A 21,332-nucleotide genomic window follows, 5' to 3' on the forward strand; every position below is an offset into this window, starting at 1 on the left:
CCACATATTGCTCTTGTCTAACAACTACATCTAGTATGCGATTTTGAAAATTTTTTATATACCTAATTATATTAACTCACATGAATAACAGATAAAAATTTTATGGGATGGGAAATATTTAAGTCCTATTACCAAATTTTAGTTCACTACCTATTAACTAAAATTTAGAGTGATAAAAATAATACTGCTCCTCTATAAACTAATACAGTTTTTCGTATGAACGTAAATTAAAAGTTCGTGCAGCATATACAGCTATAAAAAAGAAATAAATACAGAAAGAACACATCTTACCTTGGTCATAGCGATGGGTATAGCCTGTATATTGTTCTCGTTCATAAAGTCAATCATGGCCATATTAATATCCATATAATCGACAGCAGGGATATTCACTCCGGGAAAAATATCCGACATAATCCCATTGAACAGTGGCAAATCGTTCGATGTAAACCTCGCGATATTCATGTCCCTCATGGCCAAATAAACGACTTGTTCTTCAGGTATGTTGGGCATGGCGCGTCTCTTACGTCCCGCGTACCTCAAAAGGGCCACCATCGACCTCAAACCGAAATCGTAATGGTCTTGTTTACTTAATTGCTGAATGGCCAATTGATATAAGGTGAACACCTGCAATAGAATTGTATTAAGAGAAATCGGTTTCTAATATTGCGATTATTTGGTGGTACCTTTTTGGCCAACGCTTTGGTGTTGGAGAACCCATCGCTGAATAAAACGTTCTCGGCGATAATGGCGCTATCGGGAACCATCATGGAAATGGGGCGAAACATGGACTTTAAATTGTCGGGCAGTTCGGTTCTGCCCGCGTAACCGGGGTTCATCGTTATGAAGATGCCCACGGTCCATTTTAGGATGATTTCGTAACCTTAAAAGCGATTAATGAGTTTGTAGAAAATAATTAATTGTAACAGTACCTTCAAATATAAACCGGGCTTGTTTCTGAGACAGAGCCTGAAAAATACACAAAATCTGCTGAGCGACCACCGATAGCACCTCGATGTTGATCCGGTTGAATTCGTCGAAGCAGCCCCAGGCTCCAGTTTGGGCTAAACCAGAGAAGCATTTACCCATACTCTAGAATTAATTTGATTCAATAATGACTGAATCGATTTAGTTATTAAGGTAAAACCTTATAATCCAGGCCTTCCGAACAATTATTGACGATCACCCACATGCCCATGGCTTTACCCAAATCTTTGACAGTTTCGGTTTTGCCTGTGCCTGCGGGCCCTTTGGGGCTGCCCCCCCTGTAGAGGTGTAGGGCTGTCGTTAACGTTATGTAACAACTGGAAAAATTCAATTTTTTTTTAGAGAAATTCAATGTAGGGCTCTTTATTTGGGTTCAAGTGTTTGGTATAAGTAAAAGCGTCGCTTTACGTTATTTGGTTTTGAATTTTTGGGTTTTCATTAAAAGTTTATCATTTGTCTCATTTAGTTTTATTTTAGTTTAAAGTTCTTTATTTTATCTATTTTTTACTTTCCCTTACTTAACTCCCACTTTTGTAGAGGAAAAAATTGTAAATTATTTTATGGAAAACGCAATTTATGGGGTTCTAATGCTCATTTGGATTCAATATTCGATATAAGCAAAATCGTCGCTTGACGAATTTTTTTTTATTTATTGCGTTTATATTAGGAATTGGTCATTTGTCTACAGACTGATTGATGAAATTATTTGAACTATTTATTTTCCATGAACAATGTGCTCAAATAATAGTAAGAACGTCTAGAAAATGTAACACATTGTATTCAGATTTACCATTAATGGATAAAAAAAATCTTATTAATACTACAAAATACTTCATTAGTTAAACGTAAAAGTAACAAAAAAAGTATTATATACAAATTTCGAAATACCATTATTCTTTAAACATTTATAAAATCGTTTTCTGTTGGATATATTCGTCGTCTTCTAACTTCGCTTCCATCTAGCTCTTCAAAATAGGTCATAACTCGCTAACGTAGCTGTTCTTTACTATTTACTAATGTTGCGTACACTGTTTCCTTTATATTAAACGACAAATAAAAATCAAGGAGTGTCAGATCTGGTGCTTTCGCAGGCCAATCCCATATGCTCACATACGCCTAAACCATCAAATATGTCGTACAGTTTTCTTATTATACTGACTCCACAGTGAGTTGGCTCTCCATCAAGTTGAAACGAACAAGTACGAAAATAATGGATTTTCCAAAAAATTACTTACAACACTTTAATTATTTTTCTCAGAAAGTTAGCGTCTGAATCAATATAGATGAAAATGTTTTTCATAGAATTCTACTTTTTCGTTATATCTATCTACTTTATTCTTTCTGCGATAGTCTCATAGTTCCAAAGATTGAACATTGGTGAACTTTTATGGAACATTTCATGTTTGGCTAATATTTTTTGAATTAAATAATCAGACAAACCTAAATCATCCTTAGCACTTCCAATTGAAGCTTAATATAAGTGTGTAATAATATTATCTAATAATATTAACTTCTTCCTTAGTAGCCAGTTACCAGCCAGTTGTTTTCTTTAAATCAGGTTTTAATTTCGAGCCATAATTACCAAATATTTTCACAAACTTTCGCGGATTCATTGATCGTAGATCTGGATACATTTCGTTAATTTTTCCACATGTTCTTGCTATTATTTGATCATATTATTCATGGAAAATAAATAGCCTTTTGAGTAGTGAATATCTTTCAATTTAGACTTTTTAATTAAGTTGATCATAAAACACAATGTTAATATTTTAAAGTAATATGTCACTGTCATTTATTCTATTATTTCTAAAACGCAGCTACTTATATATAGGAATATGTTATATTAATAAAAGTAACTGTTCATTGCATATAAAATAAAATATAGAGCATTAAAAAAAATGGATTTTTCGCCATTGAAAGTAAATGAAAAATGTTAATTTAATTTTCCACGATCCTGTATAATGCTGATTAAATCAGACTATGGGAAGTTAATCTATATGGTCTCTTAAAGTGATGTTTTAAGTTTCAGGTTTTTAGGAACTTAAAGACCTGATAAACAATTAGTTAGGCCCTGTATTTTAACAAAAAACACGCAAAATTATTTTTTTCTCGTAAACAAATGCCGTTACGTTCCGTTTTCCATATAGTGCTAATGTATATCGGCCGTTAATCACCTTGTGGATTCTCTCATTTAGTTCCCTTTGATTTTTTATTAGGCAATTAAACCTTTCTTGTTTCAAAAACTTTCTCCATACTGCGTATTCTTAAAAGTGCTTACCGGTCTGTTAAAGGAGTAATAACCAATCGTCCAGAGTTTCCATTATACTCGTACCCATAATTAAAACAAGTATTCGTTTGCTTTATTATACAATCGTCCGATTCCCTGTCCCAGTAGAACCTCAATTGGGAAAACCACTCAAACGAGTTGGTATCTCTGCAATCTACAAACAACCTGGCTCTACAAAACCTAGAAACCGCCACTCTACATCACCTACTCGCTTTATAAAGCCTATCAATCACGTCCCTGGAATGTATCTCGATAGTAATCAACGCGTTAGTCTTCAACCTTTGCAGTTTAGTCAACTCCTTCCTGCTCAGCTCCGACAGTTTACTCAGCACCTGATTCTGTTTCTTCCTTAGTCGTTTTAACGGTTTCTTACTCTCCATCATCTTGGCGTGCACTAAGGCCCTTGTGCAGTCTGTAGTCCATTGAATCTATCGAAAGAATACTTATGCAACAGCTGGCTCGTACATGTTTGTCAAACTTACCAAACTGCACGCGTTACACAATTGGCCACAATTAGCCAGTAGCCATTTGTCACGTTTGCTCAAGTTCTTTTTCAACTCTCCCCTCACTGGTTTGAAAGTGGTCTTGAGGATTTGCCTCATGGAGGCTTCGAGCTGTAGGAGCCACAATTCGGCAGGACCGTCCAGGATGAACGGTTTTACGAACTCGAGATATTCACCATCGTCGGCCAACATACCCACACACTCTTGCTTGTTTACCCCTGCAAGTTATCGTATGGAGAAGAAATGTATTGATTATAACTGAACATGTGGCCAAATATATTTTTATTTATTTATTATAGTAAGAACAGTATATTACAAGCTAATTTAAAGTTATCCAAGATAAGTACCGTAAGGAGTAATCCAATAATATAATAATAATAAAAGAGGTTATTAACTTAAAAGGTTCAAATAATAAAACTAAAAAAGAGAATTGACTAATTACTTAGTAAATAAATTCATCGACATGCCAAACACAATTAATGTTGCAACTATTTGTGACTTTATAGTAACGATTCTAAAAATCTTTACAACCATTAATAATTATCTTATGTATCAACATCATACCCTACATATTCCGTCTATATGCCAAAGGAAGCAGATTAAAATTACTTTGAACTGCTGCATAATCGGCTACAAACAAAACCAACTTAAATGATCTTAATCACTGACAAATTGGGTACGGCTTGATGTGATCACAAACTATGGAGATATATTTTAGCTTAGAACGAACCAGCGAGCAATAGACACGTCTTATAGCCTCCGATGATACATTTTTACAATATCTAAGACCAAAGCACACCATTTTGGATGATTTAACTGTAATTTTGTTACGATGTACATTGATTCAGTATGTTATCTGACCGCCTTACAAAAGCTAATAAAACAGTACTTGGATACATTCAGACTAAGTTTATTACCCCTACACCAATTAGGAATGATGTTATTAGTTTAATTAGTTTGATGTTCAAAGTGTTTCCTCTTTACTGTAAATTGTTTTCATAATTTTAAAATCATTGGCAAAATCCATAAAAACTTCAAACAAAAAATAATCTATTTTTATCTTCTGTTGATGACCCACAAGAAAACTAGCTATCCAAACGAGAATAGTCGCACCAAAACCCAAATCAAACATGTTGCTCAGAAAAACTTTGAAAAATCCGTATAAATGGAGTCAACTAAAATCCTCCAAGGCATTGATTAGCCTATTTTGATATAACAAGAAATTTGTGACTGTTGATCGATCAGAAAAAAGCGATGTTGAAATATATTGACTAAATAGCCATAGTAGCCCACTTACCAAGCTATCAATTCTGATCTCACTCCATTCTTAAAAACAGGCATCACAAAACGAACCGGCTAACCATTGCGCAAATACAGTCTTTGAAGCAGATTTGGTATACACATATACTGTCAGGACCCAAAATATATCTATTAGGCAGGCAACAAATTTTTGATATTAATGTAAGCTTTTTATAAATTTCTGATGCAGTATTTTTGTAATGCTGGTCCGTTATGTCCAATGTCCTAGTCCAATAGTTCTTCCAGTGGATTTTCATGGGCTAGATCTGTCCTTATTTTATCTTATGTGAAATTTTATGTTATTGCATTGTGGATTGTTATAATTTCTGATGCCATGCATATTTGGGCATTACTTGGAAGCCTTTTCTTGAGAGCAGTAGACTCCAAATCCTACCTGACGATAAATCCATCTGCATATATGAGGTAAAAATTTTTAAATTCCTGAATTTTTGTCTCACATTTGGTTCCCTCTTTTTTTGAGTCCCATATAGATTACAGGTATTGTCATCATCTGATATGGTATATTGAATTTGAAGCAAAGAAGAATTTTATATTTTTGGATATTTTCTTCATTCTAATGTAGTTCTTCATCAATGAATGTAGTTACTATATTAGAAGGGTACAGGCTAAAAAGGGGGAATGTCACTTTTTGCTCATTTTGAGCTGTTCAGTCCGTTCAACTTTTAATAGACAGAAGTATCACCTAGTAACATTATACAGGCGAAAAAAGGGAAGAGTCGCCAGATATTGACAATTTAAATTAAGCTGTACTGTCTAAAAAGGAAGAGAGTCCTCGCGCCACATGCTAAGAAGGGGGAACGTCACAAATGCACGTTATTCAGGAACTGTCAGAAGGCTCTCTTGACTGCAGCTACTTTTATTTTCTGAATGTGTTTACCGGTTCTGGTGTTTATTTATCTATTTGTTCATTCATTCATGTTATTCATTCATCTATTTGTATGGACTTATTAGTGTCTGTCCTGTACAAAAGCGACACCACGTAACGCAGAAGAGGTCGCAAGATTACATGAGAGTTAATTTGCTTATCGTGTCAGAATCTCTTTAGATGGTGAGACAACAGAAGTACCAGTTTGTTTTAAGCCTTTTCTTTCCTTACATGGTATAACCAAAAAAAAGCTTAAAATTCTCCAGAAATCTTTAAAAATGATTGGTAGCGCCCCAATTGATAAACGAGGAAAACACTTAAATAGGCCTCTCAAGCTGAAACAGGAAGCTAAAGATCTAGTAGTCAATCATATTAGTTCTTTCAAAGGACGACAAAGCCATTACAGCCTAAAGGATTCTTCAAAAACCTACCTGCCCGAAGATTTAAATATCAGAAAAATGTACAATATGTACAAAAATACCGTTACAGATCAAAAATATTGTGTGTCATATGAAACATATAGATCTATTTTCTCACGAGACTTCAACATTTCATTTGGTTACCCAAGGTCGGATACGTGCAGAATCTGTGACGAATACTTGGCAAATATTAGGTCCCTAGAAGCCAAAATGAAGAATGTGTCAGAAAATGCCATAGAAAAAAAACAACCAGATGACAAAATCACTACCTTCCAACAGGAAAATCTACTTCACTAAGTGTTTTATTCAAGAAAAAGGCTGCAAAATTATCTAGTCGGGTAAATGAGAACGAAGAAGCAATAGGCATGGATTTCCTGGAAATCTGCCAGTGCCCAACATCAGCACAAATGATGTTTATTATAAGAGACAGTTATCTGTATTCTCTTTTAATATTCATGTTTTGTCGACTAATATTCATGTTTTGTCAAAGAATTTTCTATACTTATCCTGAAACAAACGGTCGAAAAGGCTCTGACGATGTATGTTCGATGTTGCATCATTTTGTTTCCAACTTTCTACCTAGTAGTGTTCGAGTCCTCGATATATTTTGCGACTCATGTGGGGGACAGAATAAGAATTACACAGTTATCCGTTACCTCCATCACTTAGTGCATGTGCAAAAAAGGTTTGATGAAATCAAGATAAGTTTTCCCATTAGAGGACATTCATTTATGGAATGCGACAAGGATTTTGGACTAGTGCAGCAAAAGTCGCGTGTGGAACTTCCAAATAAATGGGCTGAAGTTTTCAGAGCTGCACGAGTTAAACCAAATCCTTTTGATGTTAGGGAAATCACTTTCGATTTTTTTAAATGCTGGACTACACATTTTTCTACACTTTACAAAAATAAGTGTCCAATGAAGATCCAGCCAATACGTGAACTAAAAGTCGTTAAAGATCATCCCAGGCTTGCCTACCATCGATCAACATGGAATGGTATGTGGGAATCGGCTGTTTTGATTAAACCGAAGAAAAAATTTATCAATAATTTACCAAACAATTTGTTCGAATTACCAGGCCAATTATACAAAGGTACCTAACTATACACATAATATTATTTTCCAATGTTAAGGATGTTTTATCTATTTGCAGGACTACTGCCTATAACACTAGCCAAGTACAATGACCTGCAGTGCTTAATGAAATTCTGTCGCAATCCAGCCGCTAGAAAATATTTCTCTACATTAAAACATACCAGAAATGTCAAAGACAAGGCTTCCTTTCCAAAAGCTTCGTGTGTAAGAAGCGCAAAAAAGTGTTTGAATTTTTTCTGTATCTTTCCCAATTAAATGAGAAATTCGAATTAACCTTTGCTGTTTTGCTTTAGAATTGCTTGTGTATAAAAAACTGACGATACCACAAAACTACAGTGAAAATATGTGACAATCCCCTCTTCTTGTTCGTTATAATCTGTACTTTCTTCTTCTTTTTTGCTCTAAAAATTTTTGTAAATGGAATTTTATTAATATTTTCTCAATTCCAATCCCAAATAGACATAACAAACTAAATCCATTAATACATTCAATACAAAATAATAAAATAATAAGTTATTGGGTTTTAAAATTAAAAATTGATTTCCTGAAAATCAACGATTTTTGACATTCCCCCTTTTTAACCTGTACCCTTCATATTATACTGTCCTTTTATCCTATATCTCTTTCCTCTTTGATCAGGGCCATAATTTTGTAATTTTCTAAAGTCATATATTTAGACAGAAGTTTTTTAGTAAGCCATATTGTTCGAAATTCTAGAGATTTTAGAAAGATATCTGAGTTTTCCACTAAACAGCCTAAGGGCTTGAAACTGTGCGTTGTTTAATTTATTTTTATTGGCATTTATCATTCGTCTTAGGATTTTACTGCCATAATCCTTACTAGACCTTACCAGTCCCTTCTACACATATTATTGAGTAACAGGGGTCTCCTCCCAACCATATCCTGGAAACTGGCTTTCTGCGTTTGATATTTTCTATATTTGCTTGGTCCAATTGAGCGTGTCTGTAAATATGATGCCTAAATACTTATATTCCTTGACCAAGTTTATAATTTGACCTCTCTAATATACCTTTTGTCTGAGATGTAATGTTTTTTTGGGCAACAGGGCATTCCAGCTGATTTGTTTATAGATATGTTAAAGTTTAATTCGTTAAAGCTGTTGGCTAGTTTCTGTATAAATTTATTCAGTTTGCTTATTATATCGGTTATGTCATATCCCTCTCTTTTTGTAAAAAATCATCCGCGTATTGTAATAATTCTACTCACTATGTTCTTCTCTTAACATGATGATTGTGATGTTAAATAATAAAAGCATCCGAAACTATAATGATGTATATACTGTCCATCAGATTTTAACATTTGTTCAAGATAAACATTAAGGCAAACTGTAAGCAGAAATACGCTCCTGCACACTCAACCTGTAAGGGCTGTAAGCTATATTCATCATTACTCCAATAAGCTTCTGGCAACTTATAGTCACCAAATATATGGATATTTTGTGTTGGATATCTTTATATATTTTTTCCAATGATTTGTGATATATTTTATGAAATAATTTTTATGTTACATGAGCAAATTATAATTAGTATATTCCAATTGGCTATCTAAAAAATTACTACTATTTAGGGCGGACTTACCCGTATTTTTCTGTATTTTGATTTTGGTCAGATTGTCAAATAGTTTCTTCAAGTGGGGCTGCACCAGTTCGGGCTTTTTCGAGTTGCCCAAGATTTCTAGCATATCGTCGTTCGATATGAAATAAAAACGTGGAAATACGTGCCTTTTCGTTTCCAAATACCTAAGCGCAATGTTGTAAGTGTAACGTTTTGCTTTCCAAAAGACATCCTCAATTCACTCACCTTTCCAATGCTCTTTGTAACAAATCCAACTTTTCGTACATCTTATTAAGCTTCTGGAGCAAGTAAGGTGGCGGCCGGTAATGTGTGGCCTTCAGGGCCGTTTTTGAAAAGTACAGTCTCGTAGAAATATTGCGCCAACTCTCAGTAATATGGTCAAAATCCTCCGATTCCTTCGGCAGCTGCTTTCTGATATCTTCCCCGAAGAATATGTTCTAAAATAAACCTTATCCATTATTTCAAATGTTTGTAGCTGGACCACCACGGAACCTCTAGGTAGAGCCATTGCCGTTGCACCTGCAATGCAATCTCCAACGTTTCCATGATGTAAGACAAGGTGCGTTCCCAAAAGTCCACCACTTTCGCAAACGGCTCTACAAATCTCGTGCTTTTCATCGTTGAGAGTTGCATTATGTTGTCTTCCAGGGCTTGGAAGCAATCGTCCACACTTTTGATTCTATAAAGATTTAAAAGTTATCATAAGGGGGTGTGATTGGTGATACACGTTTACCTGTATACCCCACGATCTTTATAGGAAATTATCTCGATTTGCATTGTGCTCCAGGTGTCCACAATGACCCGAAGACCCTTCTCGATTTGTAGCTCCATGGTGGCAGCATTCGATATGTCACCGATTTCTTCTGCAAATCTGTTGGAACAAACTGTTTATGAACTACCTTATATGTGAACCCCACTTTAATCTCAAGTGATACTCGAACCAAAAAGACTGTGAGGTGTTATTTTGTTATCTGGGATCTCAATTCATTTTAGAGTTTTATTGCCCAACAAGAAACAAATCCTAATAATAAAATAATTATTAAAATATTGACAGATAATACAATAAATTCAGTAAAGTACTGTAAAAGTAAAGTAATAACAGGATCAAACTCACTAAATGGTACAATGAAAGATATGTTTTCTCATATTTCATTATACCTACATTTTGTTTTCTTTAAGAAAAGTGAATGAAAATGAAAAACAATGATTAATAATGATAATTAAATAATTGGCACTTCTTCAAGACATCGAGTAATCTTTTACACATAGCTAATTCAAATAATTTTGAAAAACCTGGTAAAAGGCTGATGGGTCTGTAATTTTCCATAGCTTCTAGATCCTCTTTTTTTGTAATGGTATCACTAATGCCATCTTGAGACGATTCGGAAATATTCTCTGTTTGTATAGGGGTTATTCATTAGGAAGCACTACACTTGAGTAATATAATAAATATGTCTTTATTTGGCATCAAATGCACATTAAATTACATTTGCCCAAAAAGGCGAAGATTAGCTAAAGCTACTTCTATCTCTTTACCCTAATAATAATAATTACAAATGTTTTGACAAACAAGCAGTAATAGTAATATAAAAATTAACCAAAGAACAAAAAACTAATTGTGCAATTGTTCCTCCAAGAACAAAGTTTTATAATCATTTTTAAAGCGATATATTGGACTTGAAAAATTAGGTCTAAATCGATTATAAATTGTTACAGCAATGTAAGTATAACTACGTGAAAAAAAGAGCTGTGCTATTATGGTGTGGCAATGTCAGAGTCTTATGTTATATAAAGAAATGATAATTTATAAGAAAATGAAAGTTAAAAAGAAATGACATTTTTAGCTACTGCAATCGATAGATATAGATATATGACACATGATTAAATTTTCTTAAATTACACACAAATCGACAACACGTATTTTGTACACGTTGTAATTTCTGCTGGGTTAATATATGACACTAATACTTTTATAGCTGTTACTTTTATAGTTAGAATCTTATCAATGCCAGAACTTATTTGTTTCGCATAACCACACATTTCTTTTGGACATATTGGTGATTGGAACATAGACTCACTATTTGATTGAATGTTAGTATTAATTGGAAGTGTCTCTAGCTTATCTAATAACACAACGGACAATACATACTAATTATATTGGTTTGCAATTTTGTTTGGATTACCAATGAGCGAAATGTCTTTGTCTTTATAATGTTCTTTGCCCAACATTTCATTACATACTATGCACATGCATTTGGATTTATTATCTGATCGTGTTAATCTTGATCCAAGCAAGTTATCATATTCTTTTTTAACATTTTTGTAATGCGGTTCTAAAGTTGGATCATACTGAGACAAGTTTGGAAGGATGTCTAGTCGTTTTTACACGCTATAATATTGTCTTGTTTTCCTTTTATTTGCATTGACTCGTTTTAATGGGAACCTATATTCAAATAAAGTGAGCCTATAGTTTTTATAAAAGCATTCTACTGCAGATTTATATTTAGTGCTCCCTTTGCAAAAGCATCATTGTAATACAACTGCTGATTGAATTCTCTCTACCATTCAGCTCAAAAATTGGCATTTTATTATTAGAATAAACTTATTGGAGAGTATTTATATGTACTGAATAATTGAAAAACCATAATAAAGATGCATACCGTAGGTGTGATTTAACTAGGGAGTTAAATAAAATTGTTCTGCCTGAAGTATCAGAAAATAGTTGTTTATCTTATAATAAACCCAAGGATCTTAAAAGATTTTATGATGGTATCTATGAGTCTTAAAAGCTCTTTATCAAGACAGACCTTCAGGTCAGAAACAACAGAGTTACAATTTGGAAGTGTGATAGTAATGATTATAATTATAACCAAGGTCAATCTCATGTTTGAGTCTCACATTTCTGAAGGTTAAGTGAAAGTCTGTAAGCTTCACAACATTTATAAACCCTAATAGGATCTGCTTGATTTTTCTGCTTAAGATTTCTGTGATTTCAATGTGTTTGATATACACACTGATTTTGCTAACCCCTGTTAAATTAGTGACTATTGATCGACATGGAAAAGCCACCCTGATTAGGTAAAATCAGATTTTAATTTTATTAAACAGGTTGCTATTAATGGAGGTCTCAAATACCTTAGAAAAGTTGAACAAAATTGAGATTAGGTGACAGGGCAAATTTTCGTTTCTTTCGAGATGTTGGAAAAAGTGTTTGTGCGTAGTGACAAACTGAAAAGTATTTATAGAGGTTCAGTGAAAACAGAAGTACAATCACGTCGATAAAAAGAAGGAACACTGTAAAATATTGCAGTCTTCTTATTTTCAACTTTTTCTAAGGATGACTGCAATCGGCAGATGGAGTAGAGTTGTTTAAAACTCTATGAAAGAAATCTGCAAAAGTAGACAAACAATTGTTATTGCAGTCCAAAATATTAGGGATTCTGCATTATAGTCAGTATTGCCAATTCGGTATATTTTTTACCAAAAATTAGGAATTTTAGTGTTTCAAAGATAATTTTTAGATGAATTTGAGGAGTTTCTCTGAGCTGGTGTATTTTTGATTTTATTTGGAGAATGATATAAAGAATCGAGTGTAATGGAGTGAATGAGTGAATCGAAATTAAATATTTGCCGCTTTTTCCTTTTGAACAAAAATAAAACGATCAATATCAAGAAAGGATAACGTCTGTATGTTATTCTGCCTTGTAAACAATTGGTTCTTTTAATAAATATTTTTATTAATCTATTTTGTATCAATTTATATTTGTTTGTTTATTCAAAATAAACTTCGTTCTAAATATTAGGCAATCCAAAATTTAATTACTGTTGTAGAATCGTAGCAGAAAAGTCTGTAAATTTTTGCAGCAAAGGGTTATTTTCCATATTGAGTATGTATCGGCAGATACACCTGCTAGAAACTCAAGTAAAGAGAAAAAAGCAAACAAAAAGCTCTTCCCTATGAAATCCTAATTGGACTCTGTGGATTTTGGAAATTAATTTTTATATAGGTGTCATCCTTGCACTCTCATGCAATTTTAAATTGACTAAAAAAGGACGACATCTGTAGAAATCGAATGAGGACAGAAATTAGGGAGTCGGAATTTTTACGTCATTCAGAGGAAGTTATCATTAAATTATGGTGTGGTTGATATCTTCTTAATTGCTTTAGAATTATTTTGGTAGTCCTGTAAGTTCAAAATAATTTTAAACAGTTTCACTGAATAACCTTTTGCAGGAAAATGCAGGCTTCTGATTCGTTTAAAAGATACTAAGTATCCTCCCATCCCCTGACCTTATATTTATTAAGAGTTCTAATATTTAATAGTTGGCAACACTGGTTATAGTTAACTAATGATTTAGTACCTTACCTACAACCTCTATTTTTCAATACAGCAAAATTTACAATAAAAACAACACTTTTATAAATTTTATGAATCCCTTACTTGTGCATTTCCATGGCATAAATAGCCTCCAAATTGAACTCAGAACTGGTCTCATCAAAATCTATCCCGACAGCCTTCTTCACTTTATCCCAATGTCTGGCCCTCATGGCCGGATTCTTCAAATCCCCTAGCAACGGTAAAGTTCTACGAAAGGCATCTACTTGATTCCTCACATCTTCCACAATCTTCCAACTGTTAGAAGCAACGTTTCAGTATACATCTCAACACTCATCCATATTACTCAGTTACTTTTTTTCACTCAATTCCCTAGCCAGCCGGGTCAACTTCCTAAAAAGCACCTGAGCAGTTTCCTCCATAGCGGCCGTCTCTATCGACCAAAACTCGCCCGACTTATAAGAGTTCCATGCGGCACTCCATTGGGCCGCCAGTTCCCATACGAGTTCCAACGAGGTCAGTTCCTGTATGGAATATTCAGCTGATTCTAGTTACGACCAGTGCTGAGTGGAATAAATTACCGATTCGAGCTTAGCTATGTCGACGCTTTCGTCGTAGCTGAGCCCGAATATCGCCAATTCGGTGCGCAGACGATCGTCCCGATCTTGCATCTCTTTCAAGCATACTCGCATTGATTGGAGGTAGGCGAGTCCGTCCTCTACTGACCAGTCTGAGGTAAACGGACCTAAAAGAGCAGTGTTTATTTGTTTCAAACAATTTATTTCTAATTATAGTGAGAAAATTATATAGCTTTAAGGAAAAAATAGTGGCAAATTGTAATTTATTGAAAACAATGTCAAAAGTTGTTATGGTTTCAAAATTTGATTCCTATCAAGTATCAACTGTTGCTTTTAGCAAAATATGTATATTTTGAGTATTACTCGTGTTATTGTTGTTTTCGCAATTTTAAGTTTTAAACTACGCGTAACATAAAAGTTTTTACGAATTTTCCGGATTTTCGCCCACGAATTAGATGATCAAATCATATTTTTCGTCGATATCCCCGGTTTAGTCTGAAGTATTAAGGTGGATTCATAAATTCCGTACGGTATACAGTAAGAAGTAACACGTAATAAGTAAGAAGTAAGCTCCATGCAGTAAGGATCCTGAGAATTCATAATATAAAAACGTAGGAAGTAAAAAAACGTAGCAAAATACATTCTATCTCTCTTTCTGAATATTTTCCTCTCTGCAATCCCTACTAGCCTCCCCTTTTGATTGGTTATATTGGCGAACATTGCCGATCACTTATGATTCCGTAAGAAGTATGACGCAAGAAATGAAATTGAACCATTTCTTTCAAGCCTAAAGATAAATATATGATCATGACGAAAACACTGAATAAAGACTCGAATTCTTTTTGATAACTAGTTAAAAAAATTAAATTTACCTTACCTTTAACTAAAAACTCATCTAAAAGCCGCTTAGCGTTCTGTCTAGCCCCCTCGGCCTGTTCCAAAAGTCCATTCTTAAAGTGTTCCTGCAATTCAAAGGATACAGGGGTTGAGGATGTAAAAGAAACCGCCAAATCCTTTAATATGGTTGTTTATTGTAATCTCTGACAAGCACCTTTGAGTAATCGAGCATGTGCTCCGCTTGCTCCAATGACTCCAAGTACAGACCCCACTCCTTAGGAAGATTTTTATGTCTGAGCCTCATAGACTGTGGAATGGCGACTGAGTACTTATCCAAGATGGATATCTGATCCGTGATCTGTGGGAATTGCTCTTCTATGAACGTGATGTCTTCTTTGAGTTTTGTATAGAGGTTCAACGAGAACTGCATTTCCTCCAGGTTTTCCGGCTCGTGTAAAATCCTGAAAAGTATTTAATTATAACCGCTTTCCAACTACTACAGTTTAATTTGCTCACTCTGTAATGTTTTTTTCCATATAATCATAAATATCCTCAAGTTTTTTCTCGGATAATTTGAACAAGAGCATGCACATCTTGCGCTGCCACTCGACACAATGTTCTATAATCGACTTTTTCAGTTCCGCACAGTTCATTTGCAAAAAATGAACGTCGGACACGGTATCTTGGATTTGAACGTTATTCGCCAACTCGGTATAACGTCCGATATTCGCATCGAATAAGGAAGCAGAGGGTTCTTCCATAGCGTAACGCTGGATAAACCTATCCTTATCCACCTCCCATAAATCCCTAAACGGTTCCCAGATTTTGATGTACTCTTTGATCTTTTCAATTGCCACACGCACCTCTGAAAGTCAAATATAGATAGAATTATAATCATAGAATCTAATCACGGTTTCACCTTGATTTAATTGTTGTTGCATATGTTTGCAATCGTGATCGTTCTCTATTAGGTCTCCATAAGCGACATAGTCGATATCGGACACATGGAATTTGTCGTTTAATCTTGGCAATGATTTTACAGCTTCGATGAGGGTGTTTTGGACGTTTGAAATTACTCTGGCCACACTCACCAGGGTAGGATTAAAGTTTATCTAGAAGTGCAAAAAATGAAAGAGGCCTTATTTCCCTCTGCACCGTTATACAGTGTTGATCAGCCTAATGGAATAAATTCCATGATGCATATTGAGTGTTTTCCGATTTAGTGAAAAAATTCGTTACAACACTCAATACTTATTTCCCATTTTAGTTTTGATAATGGGAAAGTAAACATAAACCATTTCAATATATCTTCTTACTGATAAGAGATTAAAAAAAAATAAATAAAATTGTGTTCTTCACACTATTGTCAGTGTCATAGTAGCTTGAACAGCAAAACACATTTAACAGAAACACACAAAGTAATAATTCTACAGATGATTGGTTATGAATTGAACACATGGACACAAATGCAAGGTGCTCGCTTATTCCATGAAAAATTTTCCAATTTTCCTCCTTATATCCCCAATGGACGATTAGTGAAATAGAAAAGTATTTTCGCAAGCTTGTACCTCTAAGGCATGTTAAAAAATCAGCTGCGAATGCAGGAATTGGATATTATGCTTGAATTTGAGGATAATCCACAAACTTTTGGTTGAAAAGCAGCGCCAATGTTCGATGTTAGCAATTCATCGATTATTCTAACATTCCAAGAAAATAAAATGCATTCCTATAAATTGATGCCAATTCAGGACCTCATGGTAGACGATTTTGATAGGAGAACGTTATTTTGTGAACAAAGCAGGTCAAAGTTAGATAACAATAATTTCGAATCAGAGCATGTTTTGTTTTCCGGTGAGTGCAACTTTACACTTCATGATCGACAAAATTGCGGCTATTGGTTTAAAGAAAATCTTCACTAGATATCATAGGTCCCTTCTTAATCGATGGTAACTTAAATGGTGATAATTATTTAATACTGGTCCAAAATAATGTCGTGCCAACTTCAAACTTATATCTTGATCCAGCAAACCCACCAGTTCCAGCTAACATCAAATGGTTTCAGCAAAATAATGCACTATCCTTATACTAAATGAAGTAGTCGGCAGTGCCTCAACCGAATATTTCCAAATCGGTGGATAGGGAGATGAAGACCGATAGAATGGCCAGCACGCTCCCCTGATCTAATCTCATTAGACTTCTTTTTATAGGGATACATCAAAAATCTTATCTCGAACTAAACCTCTCGACTTACTTGACTTAAAAAACGAATAACGTAACTAATATTTAAGATTAGGATATTGCCAGGACATTAATGTTTTTCTGTTGTTTACTTCAGAGATAAACAGTATTACTTATTATTTTTTGACTCTGTTGTAACGACTTTATGTAACCAAATAATTTTATTTGTTTTTAGTGTTAATTTTTGCAATAAATCTTAATATCTCCGAAACAGTTGAAAATTGGTTTAGGATATTGTACATGAAATATCCCTGGAATCTCCTAAGGATACGAAAAATTGAGTAATATACAGAGCGACGCATTTAAAAAAAAGTTGATATTGACCTTGTTTATTAATTTTGTGGTTAAAAAAGAAGTAAAAATACCAATTGACGTACCTGAGCGTTTTTTTGAAAATGTTCTTATTTATTTATTATGGAATTTCTTCCAGTTGGCTGTTTCACACTGTATAGTTAGTAAGTTAGTAGACCTGAATAGATCCCACCAATTTTACCTTATTCCCAATAAGATTAACCTCAATTTTAATTAACGGATTCGGATCAGTAGTTCCATCGCCATGTAAAGCCTCGAACATAGATTGCAAAGAGTTTTTGCAGCAAATCTTCAGCGCCTCCTCCATCAACTTATCAAAGTTGAATATATACTTCACCCATTGGTTGGCCATCTAAAATAAATAAACCGATTAATAACTCCTTTGAACAATGAATATACAACCGGCCTTACTGATCCCATAACGTTTTCAAACCCTTCGAAAACCATCACGAGATACTCAATGATCTTATGATACTGCTCAATTAATTTGCTTAAAGTGTCATTCATTTTCTTACTAAGATCATCTACGAGATCCTGCAAATCCATTGCGGTGTATTGAGTGAGACAAATCAGAGGCGTATCGCATATTTTCTCACAAATCAGTACAATTTGTAAGTTGCACTGCTTGTAATTGTCGACGAAATCTTGCAATTCGGCTGCGTTGTTACTGCATTCCGCAATGTATTCGTCGCCAATATCAGTAGCCCAGGTCAGCTTGGTTAAACCAGGCGCTATCTTCTTCTCAACCGTGGAGATTAGAGGTTTGAAAAGCAATCGTTCCTCGTCACTTAACGAGGAAATTATCTTGTTATAGTCGAGGACCACGTTGAGGACGCACTGGTAAATAAACTTCACGTTTTCGGCCTTTTGGTAGACGGATTTCACGTAGGTGGGGATCTCGTAGTTTAGGGAGTCCCAGAATTTTGCCTCTTTGAAGATGTCCAGGACAGACCTTAGGAAATAGGAAACTGGTTTGAGTACGTCAGAAAAGTAACGCTTCCAGACGACTCAGAATTTTACTGGATAGTAATTTGCGACAGACAGTGGATTATAAATGGACCTTTTGCCCTTATATTTGCATAAATATCCATCTAAGATCCAGAAATTATAGACGATCTACATGGATAAATGGACTTTTTGACCCCTAAATTGGCGGTAAAAAATTTAAATAGATAAAATGTTTATTTGTAGAATTTAGTATAATGCCTCTATACATTAATTTCTATAGTAAATTTTATGACTGGTTCAATTTTTAAAAACCTATTATCAGCACCGACCCATATGCTTTTCAGAATTTCTATTAAATTTAATAACAGGGAAAAAGTTATTAAAGGAACTGGATTTTAAAAACGTAAGTAAAACGCGTTTAAATATTCTATTTATATGGTATACCGTATATCAAATGTTACACTCCACACTACAAAATGTTATAACATAATCAGATCTTCATTTTACCACAAGAATTAATTAATAATTTTCCTACCATTATAGGAGAGTGAAATTATCGAAATTGTGACCTTACTCAAATACTAATACGGTGCATTAGGTTTAAACGGTATAAAATATACATTTATTATATGTATAATTAACACTGCAAAATATTGTCACCTGATCTAGTCTAACCAATCAGATCGCGTATTGTTAATCTTGTTTGTAACAGGACAGAACAAGTAGTTCTATTTATAAAAGGGACTTTTTAAAAAGGGATTTATGTTATAATGTTCCCCATCAGTATAATATCAAGTCACAAACGTTAAAAATTTGTTTTGATTCGGAAAATAAATAGCACCATCAGTATTCACATCAAAGTATAAGGATAATGTATGGAACTAAGCAATTTGCCCTCTATGAATGTGGTTGAATTTAGAATTGTTCATTGGTGTTAGGTCAAGCGACCTAGCATGCCATTCGATGGGTCCTCTCCTTCCTATCCACCGATTAGGAAAGGTTTTTTTAAAATAGGTAAGTAATAAACACTGTCATCTTTATAATGCAGAAAAATCGTAATATTATCGAATATATAATATGTTTTATTTTTTATCTTTATTTTGTTAACCGCAAGAGTCTTTTTTCCTAGAACGTGCCATTTTTTACTTGCTATTTTATTTTAATTAAACCTATGGAAGAAAGTGCAATCAGTCAAACTTTGAATGATTTATTTTGTATAAAATTCTTGCAGGATCCTTTGAGCATAGAAAGTATCTTAATTATTTTTAAAAAATTTATATTTTTTTTTGTTTATTTTTTATAAACAAGAGTTATTATTTTTTTAAACATAGTAATCTTTAATTTCATTTATCAAAATAATTAATCCACCCTCTAAAAAGTTTGTGTAGAATTCTAGATCAATGTATTATGTTCTTCAAAATATGATGTATTATCATATTTTGAAGTTTATAAAACGTTTTACGTACATGTCAACGTGACGGATGATAATAGATCATTTTTAAGGTTTATTTTACGACTCAGTGTTGCTTGGATAGTATTTACCATAGCCCTATAGAACTTACCTATCAATATTACACTCGAGCAATCCAGGTTTAGACACACTTTTACACATCAGAGGTCGTTGCAACCGTTGGTTCACGTCTTCGCCAATACTATCGATCCACTTCCGATACAAATTGAAGCATTTATCATCGATTGAGGCGACTAATTTCTCGTATTGGGCAAAGACTTCTTTCGCGATGCTGCAGGGAAGCATCCAACCAGCATCATCGAACATCTAGAAGATTTGAATGAGCTAGAAATAATTATTACACAGAGTATCTCACACCTTTTTTAGGATAATCAGTCGGTTCTTTTTCATTTTGAGCATTTGGGCTCTGCCGGAGTAATAGGGCAAGATGGTCGGGTACATGTCAGATTCGGATTGAGTGTCTTGCTTGGTATCCAGGATTTCTTCCCGAAACATTTTATAGATCTGTGTAATGAGATATTCAATTTCAGATTTATGCACGAAAAATTGAAACTTACTTGTAAAGTTTTCCCGTCAAACAACGAAAACAAAGTCTTTCTCTTCGAGTAGTTGTACATGGCTGCCAAACTCTCGATCCCCTCCTCAACGTTAGCGATCTCGTCGAACACCGCATTAGTGAGATTCTCCACCACCACCTCGATATCCTTCATTCTGGTGCGGAATTTCAGGATGTCGTCATACCATTCGGCCTGTTGCACGTCTAACACACGCAACTTCACCTTTTCGATGTCGTCCAGGCTGTCGTTGAACATTTTCTCGATCCGGTCCGCCCAACTTTCAAATTGAATCCCTTTGGAGGTACCAAACAGGGGTTTGGGAATCTTCTCTGTCTCGTCATACCTATGAAGTAAACACAAAAGTGTGAGAAATTATGAACAAATCATTATGTTTTATTACCTTCCAAATACTATCATTGCCTCGCACACCTCGATCATGTCTTTGCAACGTTGCATGTATGAGTCCACGTGGTTGAATATCGGAGCCCTGTCCAGGTTCCATGGAATGTCTCCAAATTGAGTGTGAGACTCTGAGACCTAAAAAAGTTTAATTTGTATGGAAAATATTTTAAAATTGAGAATGTTCTTTAATTGAATAAGGTGGTGATTCCTTTGCCTTTCTTACCAAAACGTAAGTTTTAATATAGTCCGTCAAACACTGGATACAAATCTCAAACATCTTAATGGCATTCCTCGACTCCTTTTTCTTAAACACCACGTCCATATCGATAAACGCGGTGCATTGCAAAATGATTTGGTTGCTTAAAGCCCTAAAAAGGGGTGTTTTATTTTAACTCTAAGGAGTGTTGCTCGTAACTTACCTGCAAATAATAGTGATTTTCTCAGGAGTATTGTAGTACGGACTCTTTATCCAGATATATCGAATAAGGTTGAGAATTTTTGGAATGATAAGTCGAAATTCTGCGGGGTGCTTTAGGTCAGCTAACACCTGTATAAAAGTTCTCTTTATTTCATAGACTCGCATAA

General features: G+C 34.3%; 1 protein-coding gene across 2 annotated transcripts in view; it reads right to left on the reverse strand.

The window, feature by feature from the left end:
• LOC126736004 (dynein axonemal heavy chain 2) overlaps positions 1–21,332 on the reverse strand; it is an 86,686-nt gene that overhangs the window by 51,097 nt on the left and 14,257 nt on the right. For both annotated transcript variants that reach the window (XM_050440183.1, XM_050440184.1), the window contains exons 8-33: positions 21,167–21,294; positions 20,971–21,115; positions 20,746–20,882; positions 20,346–20,688; positions 20,146–20,292; positions 19,880–20,094; positions 17,781–18,321; positions 17,551–17,721; positions 15,739–15,931; positions 15,336–15,684; positions 15,034–15,280; positions 14,860–14,944; positions 13,986–14,149; positions 13,759–13,928; positions 13,510–13,701; positions 9,801–9,938; positions 9,560–9,746; positions 9,293–9,504; positions 9,071–9,231; positions 3,754–3,992; positions 3,480–3,699; positions 3,263–3,425; positions 1,145–1,301; positions 930–1,089; positions 684–880; positions 292–624 (exon numbers count right to left, since the gene is read on the reverse strand). In XM_050440183.1, coding sequence (XP_050296140.1) covers positions 292–624; positions 684–880; positions 930–1,089; positions 1,145–1,301; positions 3,263–3,425; positions 3,480–3,699; positions 3,754–3,992; positions 9,071–9,231; positions 9,293–9,504; positions 9,560–9,746; positions 9,801–9,938; positions 13,510–13,701; positions 13,759–13,928; positions 13,986–14,149; positions 14,860–14,944; positions 15,034–15,280; positions 15,336–15,684; positions 15,739–15,931; positions 17,551–17,721; positions 17,781–18,321; positions 19,880–20,094; positions 20,146–20,292; positions 20,346–20,688; positions 20,746–20,882; positions 20,971–21,115; positions 21,167–21,294 — 5,394 coding nt within the window. The remainder of the gene's footprint in view (positions 1–291; positions 625–683; positions 881–929; positions 1,090–1,144; positions 1,302–3,262; positions 3,426–3,479; positions 3,700–3,753; positions 3,993–9,070; positions 9,232–9,292; positions 9,505–9,559; positions 9,747–9,800; positions 9,939–13,509; positions 13,702–13,758; positions 13,929–13,985; positions 14,150–14,859; positions 14,945–15,033; positions 15,281–15,335; positions 15,685–15,738; positions 15,932–17,550; positions 17,722–17,780; positions 18,322–19,879; positions 20,095–20,145; positions 20,293–20,345; positions 20,689–20,745; positions 20,883–20,970; positions 21,116–21,166; positions 21,295–21,332) is intronic.

The sequence above is a fragment of the Anthonomus grandis genome, chromosome 5, assembly GCF_022605725.1.
Source record: "Anthonomus grandis grandis chromosome 5, icAntGran1.3, whole genome shotgun sequence".
NCBI lineage: Eukaryota > Metazoa > Arthropoda > Insecta > Coleoptera > Curculionidae > Anthonomus > Anthonomus grandis.